The sequence below is a fragment of the Peromyscus maniculatus genome, chromosome 20, assembly GCF_049852395.1.
Source record: "Peromyscus maniculatus bairdii isolate BWxNUB_F1_BW_parent chromosome 20, HU_Pman_BW_mat_3.1, whole genome shotgun sequence".
Classification (NCBI taxonomy): Eukaryota; Metazoa; Chordata; class Mammalia; order Rodentia; family Cricetidae; genus Peromyscus; species Peromyscus maniculatus.
Genome location: NC_134871.1, coordinates 37838550 through 37855947, shown reverse-complemented (window position 1 = coordinate 37855947; position 17398 = coordinate 37838550). Strand labels below are relative to the sequence as shown.

At 45.9% G+C, this 17398-nt stretch overlaps 1 protein-coding gene across 5 annotated transcripts in view; it reads left to right on the top strand.

The window, feature by feature from the left end:
- Zfat (zinc finger and AT-hook domain containing) overlaps nucleotides 1-17398 on the top strand; it is a 262439-nt gene that overhangs the window by 106850 nt on the left and 138191 nt on the right. For all 5 annotated transcript variants that reach the window (XM_076556010.1, XM_076556009.1, XM_076556007.1 and 2 more), the window contains one exon: nucleotides 11980-12156. In XM_076556010.1, coding sequence (XP_076412125.1) covers nucleotides 11997-12156 — 160 coding nt within the window. In that variant the 5' untranslated portion in view covers nucleotides 11980-11996. The remainder of the gene's footprint in view (nucleotides 1-11979; nucleotides 12157-17398) is intronic.

Genomic DNA, 17398 nt, shown 5'->3' with positions numbered 1-17398 from the left:
TCTAGTGCTGTGAAGAGACACCCTGACCAAGGCAACTTTTAGGAAAGAAAGTGTTTCCCTGGGACCTTGCTTGCATTTCAGAGGTTTAGTTCATTATCATCATGGTGGCATGCAGGGAGGCTCTGGGGCATAGCCAAGAGCTACATCCAGCAGGCAGAGAGAGAGAGAACCTGGGCCTGGCACGGGCTTTTGATACCTCAAAGCTCAGCCCAAGTGACACACTTCCTCCAACAAGACCACACTTCTTCATAAACCTTCTGGACCTTTCAAATAGTGCCAAGCCTGCTGACTAAACATTCAAATGTATGAGCCTATGGAGGCCATTCGTATTCAAACTCCCATCAGTGCACGCATGCGCCTCTGCTGAGTCTTCTTAGCATCGTTGCTGCTGCATGGAGCTGTGTGTCTTAGTAATGAGAAAGCCCCAAGATTTGAAAGTAACTTTTCGGAAGATTAAGAATGGGCCAGGCAGTGGCTGGCTGTGAGGACAGTCTGTTAGAGTTATTTAAGTCTGGCCTGACTCACCAGCCAAGTTTGACTAGGTGCACCTCAGTTGCCAGGACAAGTCCATTAGAGCTGTGGAAAAACAGCCTGATCAAATGGTGACTTCAGATTGTTCCTGCTGTTGGACCCAGTAATCCCTTCCATGGCCTACTCTTCTCATTATCAAATGGACATAAAAGCCTCTCGTTGGGGAGGTGAATGTAAAGGTTAATTAAGTAGGGTGATAGGCAGAATAGTGTCTAGCAAAGTCAGTGGTAGCTTTGTTTTGATTTTGCTGTACTGCCATAGATGGCCACCAGAGGGCGGTGTTAGCACATTTATTTGCTTATAAGGTTGTCCACCTGGAATGGTGGTTCACTGTTGCCTGGTTTTGGGTCTGTTCTCAAGCTGTGCAGTGGGTGAGATTAGTAAGTATATTTGGTCTGGGTGAATTCACAACAAGATTTTTTCCTGTTTTCCATCTTATTGCTACTTAAATAAATAAATTGCAGTAATAAGTAATAACACACAAGGAAAAAAGTTTCTTTTCTAATCTGCTGTGTCTTCCAAGTTGTAATTTTTCGTTTTGATTATGAGTTAGGGGCACAAGACTAGCATTCCTCACAGCAAACACCATGAGTATTTCATCAAACAGCACACCGGCACTGCAGGTCGCCTATGTGGCAGTCAACTTGGAAGGTCTTGGTGAAGCTTTGCTGTTATTATTACTTATCTGCATGGGAGCTCCTTGGCTGCTCATTAATGTCTATCAGCCCCAGGCTTCTCTTTTGTAAATGGGGGTAATGTTGGTGGTGATGATTATGGTGACAGTGTGATGATGGTAGTGCTGGTGTTTATGGCCTAAGGGTGACAGTGATGATGGTGATGCTGCTGATGTTTATGGTCCTGAGGGTGACAGTGATGATGCTGATGGTGGTGTTTATGGTCCTGAGGGTGACAGTGATGATGCTGATGTTTATGGTCCTGAGGATGACAGTGATGATGGTGATGCTGCTGATGTTTATGGTCCTGAGGGTGACAGTGATGATGGTGATGCTGCTGATGTTTATGGTCTGAGGGTGACAGTGATGATGGTGATGTTTATGGTCCTGAGGGTGACAGTGATGATGGTGATGTTTATGGTCCTGAGGGTGACAGTGATGATGGTGATGGTGCTGATGCTGGTGCTAATATTGATGTACTGATGGTCATGAGGGAGATAATGTGGATGAAGGTGATGGTAGTGATGGTATAATGATGATGATGATGATGATGATGATGATGATGATGATGATTGTCAGGAAGGCAGTGATGATGATGATGGCGAAGATGGTGCTGTGTTTAAGGAAGACAGCTCATTTCACACAATAGGTTCATTTTGTATTATGAAAATCCTACACATGGTAGGGAATGTGACTTGTTACAATGTTTCTTGTGACTTTCTGATGAGGTGATAGTGTCTTAAGGGAAGGAAGAGGTGTGTTTTGGGCTGGCAGCATCTTGGCAAGGTAGTATGACAAATTCCTGCTGTTTTATTCAGCTTTCTCCATTCTTGTCTTGAAGGAGTGGCTTGCAGCCTGGTGTGTGCAGAATGGGGCGTGAGGTTGTACAGGGCGAAGAAAGAGCAGGAGTCCAGCTTTCCTGAGTTCACAGCCAGGCTGCCCAGTACTTACTCTGTGCTGGGCCTACGTTGCTCCCATTGAATTGTGAAAACATTACAGTTGGTTATTGATGCAGGCAGCTCAAACACCGAGAAATATCTTTCAATGGTGTAATGAGAAGTCAGCATATCCTAGTCTATTTATCTGTGTTTTTGTCTTTTTAGTGGCATGTAAGGTGTTAGTACTTCTTGAAATAGATGCTGTCCTACAGTGGAGAAATACAGTAATAAAACCCCTTTCAGAGGATTGCTTTGAAGATTAAGTGCACTTAGTGTGAGCCTTGTATGGTACTTGTCGATGGTGAGAGCTTGGTGAATTTGAGCCTCCTTCTTGTCTACTTCATCCTTTAAAATCCTAGTTCCAGCAAGTTTTAATACGTGTGATGGTGTCTTAGCGTTTCTGTCGCTGTGAAGAGACACCATGACCACGGCAACTCTTATAAAGGAAACCATTTAATTGGGGCTGGCTTACAGCTTCAGAGGTTCAGTCTGTTATCTTCATGTCAGCGTGCAGGCAGGTACGGTGCTGGAGAAGGAGCTGAGAGTTCTGCATCTCAACCTGCAGGGGCAAAGGAACTGTGTGCCACACCGAGTGTAGCTCGAGCATAGGAGATCTCAAAGCCCACCCCCACAGTGACACCCTTCCTCCATCAAGGCCACACCCACTCTCACAAAGCCACACCTCCTACTAGTGTCATTCCCTGTGGGGGCCGTTTTCTTCCAAACCACCACAAATGGTAATGATGGAGGTGGTGATAATGGTGACAGCGGTGGTGAGGGAAGTGGTGAAGGTGGTATTCCTGATAGTGCTGATAACTGCAATGGTGATGATGGTGGTGATGATGGTGGTGATGATGGTGGTCGTGGTAGCCATGACGACGACGGCAATAGTGGCCATGGTGATGGTGATGGCGTTTGTGATGATAGTGACATTGGTGATAGTGGTGATGATAATGATAGCATGGGATGTATCCACAGGCGGTTCAAGGCTCTTCAGAGGAAATGCAGCGAAGGAGAACAGCCTAACCTAATTTTATTCCCATAAAGATAAAGGAAGGGTAAGGACTGGAGACAGCCCAGAGTTTACAGTGCTTGATACTCTTTCAGAGGGCTGATGGTCTGTTCCCAGGACCTGTGTGGTAGCTCAAAACCATCTGTAATTCCAGTTCCAGGGGACCTGAGGCCCTCTTCTGTCCTACAAGGGCACTGTATGCAGGTGGTATACATACATGTGTACATATAGGCAAAACACTTCTACACATAAAAAAGAGTAAAGGAAGGTGGTACTTCTGAGACTGCCACACTGCCTGCTGCACCAGGACGGTAGGTGGGAGGGGCTGTGATAGTGTACAAGGCTGCACAATCCGAGACCTCATTCATTATGTTGGCTGTGACAGAAGTCTGGCTCTATGTTGCTAAAATATTTCCACTCCTATTTGGGAGCTCCTAGCCTCTATGAATTTAATAACTTAAAGACAAGTGAAAAACAGGAAAACAAAAAGTATAAGAGTGTTCTTGCCGTCTCATCTCAGAAGACAAACAGTTCAATAGGGACTTGGCTCTGGCTGCTGAACTCTCTGGCAGTTAATACATCCAAATAGAAGCTAGTTGGAGAGCAGAGAGGGTGATTTATGCTCATCAAGGAGCAGAAGTGAGAGATTCTTTAAAGTACAGTCTTTATATGGAGTGATTTAATAACCTAGCAGTGTAGCATTTTGTCTTCTTGTGTTTATTGATTAATGCTTAAGCATTTTGCTATCATTAATTCATCTAACTGATGGGGTCTTAATGGATCTCCATTGGTATTATTACTAAGAGGAAGATGCTGGGCCATTGAGGCTGTGGTTACAGCTCACGAGTGAAGGCAGCATGAAATGTGCTGGGAGGTATGGAATAGACAGCTAGGAGTTCAGAATCTGAGTTTCTACACCATTTCCCAGAGCTGGGGGTTTAGCATGGACTGTACCTTGGTTGTGCCTTTGGGTTGTAGAATATTATTTTAAGATGTGTTTCATTTGCTTATGCTGTGGAACATTTCTTTTCTTTTTTTCAAGACAGGGTTTCTCTATGTAGCTTTGTGCCTTTCCTGGAACTCACTTGGTAGCCCAGGCTGGCCTCGAACTCACAGAGATCCGCCTGACTCTGCCTCCCAAGTGCTGGGATTAAAGGCGTGTGCCACCACCGCCTGGCCGGAACATTTCTTTAATAATGCAAAGATGTGTTGCATTCTTTTATGTTGCATTTGTTTAACTCTGAAGCTGTGTTACTTTGCTTGTCTAAAACACCTGATGGTCTAATAAAGAGCTGAACAGCCGATAAAGAGGCAGGAGAAAAGATAGGTGGGGCTGGCAGGCAGAGAAAATAAATAGAAAGAGAAATCTGGGAGGAGAAGAGAAGAACAAGAGGGATCAAGGTGGAGGCCATCAGGGACCAGCTACAGAGTGAGAATATACAGTAAAACAAACAAACAAACAAACAAACAAACAAAGCAAGATATACAGAAGAAAGAAAAGGAAAAAGCCCAGAGGCAAAAGGTAGTGGTATAATTTAAGTTAAGAAAAGCTGGCAAGAAACAAGCCAAGCTAAGGCCGGGTATTTATAATTAAGAATAAGCCTCCATGCATGATTTATTTGGGAGCTGGGTGGTGGGCCCCCAAAGAGTAAAGAGCCAAAACAGTAAAAGAGCAAAGAGTAAAAAACAGCAAACAATACCTCTGTAAGCTGTGTTCCTCCCTACCTGCAAGTCCCAGCACTGTGCTTGAGATTAGATGTCTTGTGCCACTTCCTCCTGGCCTCCATTGTCTGGGGGGAAATCTGCTGTCTCCTGAATGAATTTGCTGATAGGAAACAGTTTTGTTCCTCCATTGCTATTCTTATGTATTTATTTTTAGTTCTCAAATGTTTGATTATATTTCTTGGAATACGTTTATTGGAGTTTATCCTGTTTGCGATTTGCTCAGCTTCTTGAATACATTGGTTTATTTTTCTAAAAATTTAGGAGCTTTCAGTTGTCATTTCTTACCACATTTTTCTCCCCAGTTTCAACATCTTCTTCTTATCCATGGGCTCTGATGACACAGTTTTAGCTCTTTTGCTGTGGCCCCTGGGTCCCTGCACTCCGCTCAGTGTCATTGCTGGGCCTCTGATGTGTCCTGCTGCTCTGTCCTCGGCATCACCAACCTTCCTGTTCCTTTCATCTTGTTTTGAGCCTGCCATTGAAGGCTTTTGTCTGTTCCTTTTTTGGCGGCAGTTGCTTTAGTTTTCTGTTCTAAACTTTCCAGTAGGTATTCCGTTACCCTGCCTGTCTCCTAGATGAGGAACTCCAGTTACTTGGATTTGCTTTTGAAGACTTTTTTTTTGTGGTGGTTGCTTTTGTCCTCATCAAATCATCCTGCTGTCATGTCATCTTGCTGATGTCTGTTCATGGCCTTCTTTCCTTCCACACGCCATTTTCCTGCTTCTTGAAGAGTCATGGGGAGTGAATGGTGACTGAGTCATGGCTGTTTGAGCTGTGAAATCCTGGGTCTTATTTAGCTCTTCTGCCTTGGCTGGCTCCCTTGACTCTGCTGTGGTTGAGAGTGATGTCCTCTTACTTCCAGTGGGCTTGAATTCATCTTTCCTGCTGCTTCTTTTGACACTGGACTGGATGTTAGAGTTTAGGCTTCCAGTGTGCTGGGTGTTGGAGTCCAGGTTCTCTGTGCTGGGTGTTGGAATCCAGGCTCCCAGTGTGCTGGGTGCTGGAGTTCATGCTCCTAGTATGCTGGGTGTTGGAGCTCAGGCTCCCACTGGGCTGTGTGGTGGAGTCCAGGCTCCCACTGGGCTGGGTGCTGGAGCTCAGGCTCCCAGTGTGATGGGTGTTGGAGTCCAGGCTCCCACTGGGCTGTGTGGTGGAGTCCAGGCTCCCAGTATGCTGGGTGTTGGAATCCAGGCTCCCAGTGTGCTGGGTGTTGGAGTTCAGGCTCCCACTGGGCTGTGTGGTGGAGTCCAGGCTCCCAGTGTGGCTGGGCGGTGGAGTCTAGACTCCCACTAGACTAGGTGATGGAGTCCAGGCTCTACATTACCCCCATTGACTCTGGGGTGAATTGGTAGACTCTAGACCCATACTGGCTCTGATAACACTGGGTAGGACAGTAGAGGCTAGGCTGTGTAGTACCTCTGCTGCTGCTTCAAGGCCAGCCAGGTCTAGAAGGGCTGATGGATCTCAGTGCTTCTCCTCTAGGGGCACTGTAGTGGAGAGCTGGCGTGTGCATCATGGCTGGATGCTTGTGAGAGTCCTGGTTCCCTCTCAACCTTTGAATGTGGGACGGGGCTCAGGCCAGTGTTTGCCGAGGCATTTGGTTGTGGTGGGATAGAGGGTGCCTGTCTGGCTTGGGAGCCCTCACTTGTCCTTTGGGTGGAAAACAGGCTTTGGCTGTAGTTTCCAGTTCTGTGACTTCTTCGGCTCCAGGCTAGTTGCAGGAGGCAGGATGGAACCCAAGCATGTCACTGCTGTGCTGATTCCCAGGTCCCGTGGTTATGAGCTGGCCCATTTCAAGTTTGAGTTTCCCTGTGTTTGTCTCATCTGAAGTGCCCTGAGCTTTTATCTGGTCTTAGTGAGAAGAAAAAGTTCATCTACCCCGTCTTTCTGGGGCCATTTGGAACGTTAGGAATGTACTGGGCTGCCTCTGGCCAAGGGTGTATGTCTACGTAGGATGCCTGGCTTGGCCCCTCCCCATATTCTGACCCCAGGCTCTGCATCTCCTCAGTGTGCCTGGCCCCTCACCTGCCATGTCCTGTCTTGCCCCCAGCTGGCTTTCAGTCACTTTCATGTGGATAAAATCAATTTTAGGAGAGTTCGGAGTCCAGGGTGTTGAGAAGGTGCCAGCAGCCGTCACCCTCTCCTCGTGGTCTGGGTTGTCAGAGTCTGGCCTCATTAGGCTGTTAGGCTCTAGCTGAGGAGCATGTCGGCCTTGTAGTGCCCTGCAGGAGAGTGTAGGATTTAGAAATTGGCCATGTACTGTGTGTTGCCCCAGGCACATGTGTATGTCTGCCTCCTGAGAATCCTGACTCTTGGTCTACTCAGGCTGCACATTCTGGCTAGATGAAACAGACTCAGGTATTCTGGGCCACCTGCCTTCAGCCTTTCATGTGTTGAGTTAGAAAGATTTAGGTTCTGCCCGGAGATGCAAAGGAGGTCAGAGGGTACCCAGGAATCCTGCCACCCAGTCCTGAGCAATGTCCCAAAATAGCTTAGAGCAGTGGTTCTTAACCTTCCTAAGCTGTGGCCCTTGACTACAGTTACTCATGTCGTGCTGACCCCCCAGCCGTAAAATGATTTTGTTGCTACTTGGTAAGTGTAATTCTGCTAGTGTTACGAATCATAATTTAAAAATACCTGATATGTGCGCCCTGTGCTGCATCGGGGTCATGACACACTCAGGTTGACAACCACTGGCTTAGACTGTCACAGTCCCTCTAAGGCTGTTTCTGTAAGGAAGAGTGTTGTGCGATTTTAGCCAGAGTTCCTGACCCCCACTGTTCATGTCAATGAAAGCCAGTGTCTCTTCTGCCTTTCCCCATGCTATGTCTGGAGTTGGAGTGAGCATGGGGCCCCTGAAGGGATGGGAAAGGCTCTTACTGATCTGAGGTGGACCCTCCCCTGGTCTCCGCCTGACTCTGTCTCTGATACACAGTAGGTCTAAAGGAGATGGGCCAGGCACACAGTGATTCTATTGGTTCTAATTCTGTTTGTGACTGTTTCACAATGAGCAGCAACTCATATTGTTACTTCAGCAGTAAATTGTGGTGGTATTCTAATTGTACTGAAATGTGATTTTGATTGTATGTTAATAAATAAAGTTGCCCGGGGGTCAGAGCTATTAGAGCCATAGACAGAGTGTGGCGGTGGTGGCACATGCCTTTAATCCCATAGATCTCTGTGTGTTCAGGGATACAGCCAGCATTGGAGACATATGCCTTTAAGACCTAGGGGGCTGTACATTCAGACAGTGATGAGGCAGTCACGTGTTTGGGTTTACAACCAATGAGAAGGCCGAGAGGAAAGAGAGAGAGAGAGAACGCACAAGAAAGCGTAGCCGGCGCCAGATGTAGATGTAACCAACCGTCTTATTAAATAAGAAACACAGAAACAATGTAAAAGAGAAAGCCAAGAGGTCAGAGCTCAGAGCTAAAATCTCACCCTTCAGCCTGCGGTGTCCCAGCTTCCCGAAAGAGAGCTATTTCCTGTGTGTAAGTCGATTTTCCAGTCATTCTGCCTTCTCATTGGTTGTAAACCCAAACACGTGACTGCCTCGTCACTGTCTGAATGTACAGCTCCCTAGGTCTTAAAGGCATATGTCTCCAATGCTGGCTGTATCCCTGAACACACAGAGATCTATGGGATTAAAGGCGTGTGCCACCACCGCCACACTCTGTCTATGGCTCTAATAGCTCTGACCCCTGGGCAACTTTATTTATTAACATACAATCAAAATCACATTTCAGTACAATTAGAATACCACCACAGTAAATGACCTCTGCAGGATCGGTAAGGGCCGAGACCACAGATGCCAGAACCTTGTTTTGTTCTAGTCATGCTGAACGGACTTACAAGGAGCAACAGCACAAAGTGTTAGATGGTGTGCTAGGTGCCAGAATATTCTTCCCATTGATTACAACCTGCTACTTCAGCCCACAGCTCCACTAATGCTCCATCATTCCCTGGGACCCTAGACTCATGGTCTAGTTCATGGTCACCTTCTGGGGCTGGGGGCTGGGGCAGAGCCCCTGTTTATCTTAGGGTCCCCAGGGCAGGTAGGCCAGAGGTCCACAGAGGACCTGGCTGCTCCTTAGCTTAGAGTTTAGAAACAAGGAACTATTTTTGCCAGCATCTTAAGGGTTTCCTCTGCCCCAGTGCAGAGGAGCTGCCTCCAGCCAGCAGATAATTCCGGGGAATTGCATGCTCATAACCCAGACTGCTGTGGGTCTCCTTGTGCTGAGCATGTCATTTTCTCTGAGTTCTTTTGTTAAGGAAGAGAGCATAGTAATTGGACCCCAAGATGCACCCACATTATCACATCTTTATCAGAGCTAGCTGACAACATAATTACGACTATATGTCAGGATATAAGATATACTTTTTCATATCTGGCCACTATAGAAATAAAAGTGGCTCTCCTGTTATTATTTTGGTGTATTAATAATCCTTAACACGTGGTGGGTACAGCATGGTATAGCACCCCCTTTTATGTGCTTTGACATTTGGCTGTTCGTGCATGGCGTTCAAAACATCTCCAGGAAGTGCCCTGTCACTGTGTTGGAGGCCTGTGTGCAAGAGGGCCTGCCCTGTGCTTTGTCCTGGGTGTCTGGGGCAGGCAGTTATTGAAGACACAATTATGTTGTTAGTAGCAGAGCAGAGGCCCTCACCTACCTGCCCTCTGTTGCTCATTTCCAGTCAGCAGCAATGCCGTGCCTGACGTATGCTTCTTCTCTGCAGCCCTGCATCTCAGGCCCTCATATCGCTTCTCTGTTCCTGACAGACCCCTCTAGTGGCCTCCTCTATCATACCAGCATTCCCCCCCCCCCCCCATTTCTCTGTCTCCTCATGCAACTCAGGCTGTTGCTATTTTCTGGTACAGTAGGTGAACAAATCCCCCCTCAGAGGACTGGGGTGGTGGGCAGCACTTCAGGGAGCGGGTGCAGCTTGGTAGTGAGGGACTGGGGCCCAGCTCTGAGAGCGAAGCCATCACTGCTGGACCTTTCAGCCATATTAGTTCCTGTCCTGGCTCTCTTCTTCAACCCCTCAATTTCTGGGAGTTCCCTTCTTCCTATTTGGTGTCTTCTGGGATCTGCCTCTTGCTCTCCTGCAGTTCTGACTCCCAGCAGTCCACGCTGAGAAGCCTCTGTCCCTGTCAGCCTTCTCTGGTCCAGTTTTCTTCACTGAACCCTGTCTCATGGCCACACTGCTTGGCTGAGCCCACATTTATGTGAGTGGCCCTGGGTCACAAACCAGGACTTATTTTTGTCGTCACTCAGAATTGCAAGCACAGTCCACTGCCCACCAGCTAAACATGCAGTGGGTACCTGGGAAGCTCATGCTAATTAATAGCAGATGGCTGAGGTAGGTGTCACCCTGGGGTACCAGGGCCCTCTCTGGTGCTGTCATACAAAATGTCATCAAATTTATTTAATCTCCACATGTTTACTGTGCCTCTGAACTATGAGAGGCCTTATAATAATTCTGCGGCCCCTAGACTTTCTCCCCTGCTAAATGTCACAAAGTTCTCATTCCCCTGAGAACATCTGGGAAATAATGTTAGGATAGTAGACTGATAGAGGCCGGTTGGGAAGTTACACCATTGCAAACTGTAAGAAACAGTGGTTCTGTGTTGTCTGTGTCATGGTGGTATCAGGGTCACCTCTTGGCAGGTCTGGGTCTAGATTCATCTTTGTCTGCCCAAATCAGATCAGGGCTTGTCCATGGCCTGCAGGTGATATGTTAGTTCAGCATTGTGTATTTAAATTTGTTTCAGACAGGAATGGCTTTAGTCCTGTAGGTATCCTGAGTATTTTTGCTGTAACTTGGTGGAGCTCTGCTCACAGTTTCTAGCCACACATACCCATGTCAAAACCAGGTATCAGGCTGTGGTGATCAATACTCTCCATTTGACAGGTCTTGGATCACCTGATCATGCCTCTGATGGATAATCTAGATTCTGTTAATTTAAGTGGGAAGACCCCTTCTAACTGTAAGAGATAACCATTCCATGGGCTGGGGTCCAGACTGAATGAAAAGGAGAAAGTGAACCAAGTATTCATCTCTCTCAGCTTCCTGATTGGCAGTGTGACCTCAAGCTCCTGCCACCCCGTGTTTTCCTCCATGGTGAACTGTGAGCCCCTTAAACTGTGAGACGAGGCCTTGGAGCATGGTGGGATAACCTGGTGACTGTTGCCAAGGAGGCTGTTGACCTCCTCTGCCCACTGACTTCAATCACCCGGAGAGTACTTGAACTTCTCCAAGGTCACACTGCTTTATAGTGTTTAGGGATGGGAGTTGGAAACTTAACCTGGGTCTGCTTGGTTGCAAACCATGGTCTTTTATATCATATCAGTCCATTTCAGTAAACATGTAAAATGTCAACAACAACAACAACAAAATCTGCCTCTTAATGGCTTTTGGATCCTAAATATGATATTTGATATATATTTGTAATTATTTCATCAATGAAAAATGAGTTCTTTTGCCTCGTTCTGTCTTCTTACCTAATGTAATGTTAGGAACAAGAGGGATTATTAGTTTTGCTGTGAAAAGTGATCATATTTGAGGTAGGAATTAAATGGCTTGAAGCAACACATTCCTAGCTTTTGTGTCTCATCAGCGTTGGAGCCAGGTGCTCAGTCATGGCAAGGGTCTCAGCTCTTGGCAAGTGTTGCCCTGGCCGACCTTTGCTTGCATCTGGTCAGAGAGAATTTGGCTGGAGTGCCGAGCCATCCCCAGTGTGCTGCTGCCTTCAGCAGAGACGGGCCAGGGGTTAACTTCTAGGCCAGGGCTCTCTTTCCATTGACTGTGCTGTCCTGAAGTCTGGGCTGCTGCGTGGATTTGGGTCAGTTTGGGTCACAGGGAGGTCCATGCTACTCTCTTCCAGAGAAGGACTTGAAATACTGAAAAAAAAACCATTTTCTTCTCCTCGTGGCCCCGAGGTAAAGGTGAACGTAGTCTGCAGGGGGCTGTTGACAGTGAACACATGGTTTCTCTCTCTGGTTTTCTTGTTTGTTTGTTTGGATTTTTGGCTCTTTGGAGTAATCATTGTTGATGGGACAGAGAAATAACAATATTTTATGTTTTTTTTTCCTTACAGAAAATACAGCCATCTTCATGTGTAAATGCTGTAATCTTTTCTCACCAAATCAGTCAGAACTCCTGACCCATGTTTCTGAGAAGCATGGTGAAGAGGGGGTCAATGTGGATGATGTCATCATTCCTCTCAGGCCTCTGAATACTCCTGAAACCCCTAACCCAAGCAAGAGCGGAGATGGTAAGCACAGCAGGCGTGCTGGGCAGGGACTTGTGACACAGGAGCACCCTAGATTACCGTGAGGCCAGCTCTCTGGTTCATGGATACAGCAGACACTTAGAAAATCCACCTGGAGCCACGTAATTGTCTGAATATAGATCTTGTGGAAGATCAGATCTTTGAATTTCCTACTTAGTAGCTCTATAGGTGTCCCTCTAATACCTGGTCAGTGATGTGTGTGTGTGTGTGTGTGTGTGTGTGTGTGTGTGTGTGTGTGTGTGTGTGTGTGTGTGTATGCATGTGTGTGTGTGTGTGTGTGTGTGTGTGTATATGTATAAGTCAGACTCCGATGGAATAAAAACAGGAAACTGACCCCAGACAAGTGTGGGGTGAGTTCAGCTTTGGCACCCACCAGCTGACTTATTTAAAGCAAACGAAGTTTCTTTTCTAATGCTCACTTTATTTCTCTGAGAAATGGAGACAGATATTCGTATCAAGTCAGAGAAGGTACCTCCTGTACCTAGGTTCTGCACAGGTGAGGAGGAAGGGAGGGGGTGTTATACACTATCAATAAATTACTATCTGTAATCTTGGAAACAGTGCCTCCAAAGCCATATTATAAACCTAGAGGAAGGTTCAGCTCGTGAATCTTGGCGTCACACAGCATCCTTCAGGTTCACAGTCAGTGGGAAAGTGAGATCCATCTGTCTGCAGCTGCTGTACCTCTGTTCCTGAATGAGATCAGCTGCAGCAGGTGCCAAGGATTAGAGGAGCCATCCAGGCACTGTAATTAGGTCCCTGCAGACGATAAGGAAAAGATATAGTACAGGGGGGAATGGCTGCAAACAAGGCTTAGAGAAATTCCCCACCAAACCCTGTATATATGGTGAGGGACAGCAGCCAGTCTCCTGAGTAGAAGCCCAGGCTGGGTGGTAAATGTCCCATCGAGGGCTTCATTAACCGCTCTGCTCATACAGTTGTTCCTTCCTGGGAACATTCAGACTGGCATTCAAAACAGTCTGGCTCATTGATCATCTGTCGAACGTTTTTAACAAGGAGACTCCAGACAAAAACCGTTTGGTTAATAAGTCCCTCTGGCCAAGGCCTAGGGTGCTAGAGAAACATGTCTGACAGATGATTAAGTTGTTGAGAAGCTAGAAAGTTTTGCTAGTTCCTGTTTGCGTGGCATGATGAGAAACTAAGAAAATACAGCACCTGACATGGCAGAGGAGGAGAAGGAATTCTCTTGGGTCAGCATCACCATTGCGGCTGGTGTGTGCCTGTGCCGCACCTGCCTCCACCCTGAGGGCTCTGGGACAAACTGTCCTCTCCCCCCCAGAAAAGCACATGAATGGGAAGTCATCCATAGTCACCTCTCAACCTGCAGGGAACGGTTGGTACTCTGAAGAAAGAGAAAAGCTTTCCTGGGCTCTGGGGTCAGTTTCTCCCTAGCACAGGGATCCTCAGTTCCCACCTTTTCCCTGCCAGGTGAGGAGTCCTGCCTCTGGGGAGGAGCCAGTAGGAAAGCGACCATCTGCAGGAGTACTTCCCAGCTGAGCCTGCTGAGTGAGGCCTCCCAGGAGAGGCTCCAGTTAAGGAACACCTTGACTCTGTGCTTTGAACTCAGGGAAATGGGTGGTTTCCTTAGCAAACTCACCTGCCTGGTAGCAGCAGTCAGTGGGTTAACATGGCCAGCATGTGAGGGTAGCTTTTGCAAAGTGTAGTTCTTGTTCATCAGTGTGAAATGGAGCATGAGTCAGACAGAGAACAATTGTACATTTCTGTTTCTTTTATAAACAAGGACTGGAAAGATGGTAGTAAAGCCCATGTGTGCTTACAGGGAGTTCTGTGGGTGGGTGTTTTGTGAGATGTATATTCTGACTTCTGCCCTTCCTTCCCCTCCTTACCGAAAAGATGTCATTATCCACTCAGGAGCTTCTCCCCTCCCTGATATGACCTGTCTTTGACCCTGGACCCCCACAACAGCTCCCTCATGCCTGTCTCTCCCCTTTATCACCTGAGGTCACCCTTCTGTCTGGGAAGCTAGCTCCTCAAAGATGGCTTTGTCCTGCTCACTTCTACATATTCCTTGGCCTTAATCAGCTTGGGTTGACCTGGAGGGACTTGGCACTAACCATGTGTCAGGTCAGAGCACCTCCCTCTGGGCTCTAGAACCCCACTCCGAATCTCAAATCAGCCTGCCCTGGCTGTGTGTTCTCTGCGTCTTATGGTGCTTTCTCTCACTTATCCCAAGGATGGTTTGAGTCATTCCTCTCTTGGGGTCAGAGCCCCAGCACAGGGCCTGGTCCACCGTGAGTCCTCCTACTCAAGTGTCAGATGAATGTGTTCCCATTTGACATGGTTGTCTTCTGTTTTCTTGATGTTGGCTTTGCTGCCTTTTTTTTTTTTTTTGTCTCTTAGAGGACCTGCTCCATTCCATCTTTCACTTCTCAGGAAACATCACTAGTGACCAACAGAATATAAGTTAAAATGACACATAATTGAAATTTTTTATTATCAGATTGGTGAAGGCTCTTAAGCATATAATAGTAATCTTGGTTGATGTGAGTGTGGAAAAATAGAAGCTTCTAGACCAATCTGTTTCAGAGAGCATTCTGATAGAACCCTTTACAATTCTAAGTGAGCACACCCTCTGTCTGTCCAAGCAGAGCCTGCATAAATACACAGTATAGTGTTCATGGTGCATTGTCTTTAACCTGGAGAAAAGAGATGGGCTGTCCAGAAAAGTTAAGTGAATTGTATATTTTCAGTAGAAAGAAATACCACGCAGACATAAAAAGACCCCAGAGAAATGCTAATAATACGTTAGTGTATGCTTGAAGTTTACAAAGCTGAGCATGCGTGAGCTTTTCTCTGTGCCTTTATATCCATTTTAGTGTTTCCTATCCTTTGGTCCCTTTCTATGCATTTCAAGTTTTTTATGACCTATTTTTCAATCCACTGATTCTATTTTTACCTACCTTTTTTTTGAGATAAAGCTGACATAAAATTTCACCATATTAACAATTGTGGAACATAAATTTCTATGGTTTTAAGCATGGTCAAAATGTGTACACTATTACAGTTATCTAATTCTAGAACATTCTTATCACTGTAAAGCAAAACTAAACCAACACTTGTACCCACTAAGCAATCATACTTTCCTTTCCTCTTATGCCCTGGAGCTCACTGACTGACCTTTGTGTCCCTGTGGATATCCATGCTCTGTATGTTTCATATAAACAGGAGTCATAAAGCATGGCCTTCTGTGTCCGGCTCCTTTCACTTAATGTGCTTTCTTCATGATTTATCCATGTGGTAGCATGTACTAGTTCACTCTTTTTCATGAATGAATGGCATTTCAGAGCATGGATATATTATACTTTGTTAGTTCATTCATTGTTAATGGACATCCAGCTTGTTTCCACTTTTTGGCTACTGTGAATAATGCTTCTATGAACATTAATACACAGATTTGCACATAAATACATGTTTTCATTTCTTTTGAGTATATACCTAGGAATGGAATGCCTGGGTTAATATAATTCTGTGTTTTAACTTTTTGAGTCTGTGTGTGTGTGTGTGTGTGTGTGTGTGTGTGTGTGTGTGTGTGTGTGTCTGTCTGTCTGTCTGTCTGTCTGTCTGTGTCTGTGTTTGTATGTGTAGGCCATAGCAGGATGGTGTTTGTTCCTCTCTCACTCTGCTGTTGTATTATTTTGAGGCAGGCCTCTCATTGTGAGCCCAACATTTTGGTTAGGCTGGATGGCCAGCAAACTAAGGATCCACCGTCTCCACCGTTTATTACATATGTAGCATGGTGAGAGGTTAGCAACAATAAATAGTACAGAACAATTAAGACAACAGTCTCTAGTAGAATTGCCAACATGGCTAATCTTATACTTGGGGCCATTATTAAGTAAAATAAAGATTACTTAAACATAAGCACTGTGATTCCTAGGTGGTTACTCTCATGACCAAGATGGCCACGGAATGACTAACAGGTAGGTAGTATGTACAGTATGTATATGCTGGAGGACGTGATGATGTCTCGAGATTTCATTAGGCTATGGATTTGTTTGGTTCTGGAGTTGCTCATTTGGTATGTTTGGAGCAGAGTTGTTCATGGATAATGGTGATCATGAAAAGTGAAACTTGGTTGTGCTGAGGAAGGTCAGCAGCACAGGCGGAGAGTCTTACCACTGAGCTGCTTTTCTGTGTCATTTCATGTATGTATATGCATATATATATATATATATAATTTACTTTTGACTTCAATTACTCTCTGCTACATTTTGTCCTTTTCTTTTGTATCTAGTAGAAGATTAAGTGCTTGTATAGTTTAATTTTAAAAAGTATTTTCTAAGGCTTTAATTAAAACCAGGATCTTACAATGAGAAAATGTCTTCCAGTCTTTCATTAGGGGCCCCGTGTTCTGTTTCTCTTTGTGAAGGTCCGAAAAGTCGGAAGCTTGTCCAGCCTTAGTTTCTCTCTAATGTCTTCCACTCAGGTTTAACCTTCACAATTCATTTTAACTTGAGAGATACTTGAACTAGTTTAATTAAAATTTTAACTGAGTAGTAATTGATTTATTGTTTTTCTCTCCCTTTATAACATGAAGGTTCCTAAATCCTTTGGTTTATTTGATAGCCCTTTAATCTTCTTTGCTCACAGAGGATGTGGTGTGCAGAATGACCTTTCACTTTCTCCCTCCTGCAAATCAAGTCTCTGGCTGTGATCCAAGCTGTGATCCAGAAAACAAAATTGACAAGTGGATCAAGTTCATTCTCCGTGGTGTGTGTGTGTGTGTGTGTGTGTGTGTGTGTGTGTGTGTGTGTGTGCATGTGTGTGAGCATGACTGTGATATATGGTTTGTTGTGTGTGCACACACACACACACACACACACACACGTGTGTTGGTGTTTGTGTGCATGGAGAGAGAGCTGGGTCATTGTGCTCATTTAATGATGAAGAATTTACAGGTCTTCCAAGAGCCCTGTTTAGGCTGTTTCCTTTTCTCCTCCTTTGGAGACCCCCATTAGGCTCTCCTTTTCCTTTTCCTTTTCATCCTTTCCTTCCTCTCTACTTCTGCATCCACTCCCCGTTGGCCGTGGGTCTGCTTTGTGCCTGGAGGCTCTGATTGGTGCTGAGGGCTCCCAGGTGCCGTGTCTGTCAGCTGTGCCTCGCTGGTGGATGAGGAGAGGTACTGTGAATGCAGTGGCTGAAAGCTTTTGGGGTGCTAAGCCTGGTCCGCTCAGGGGGCGGG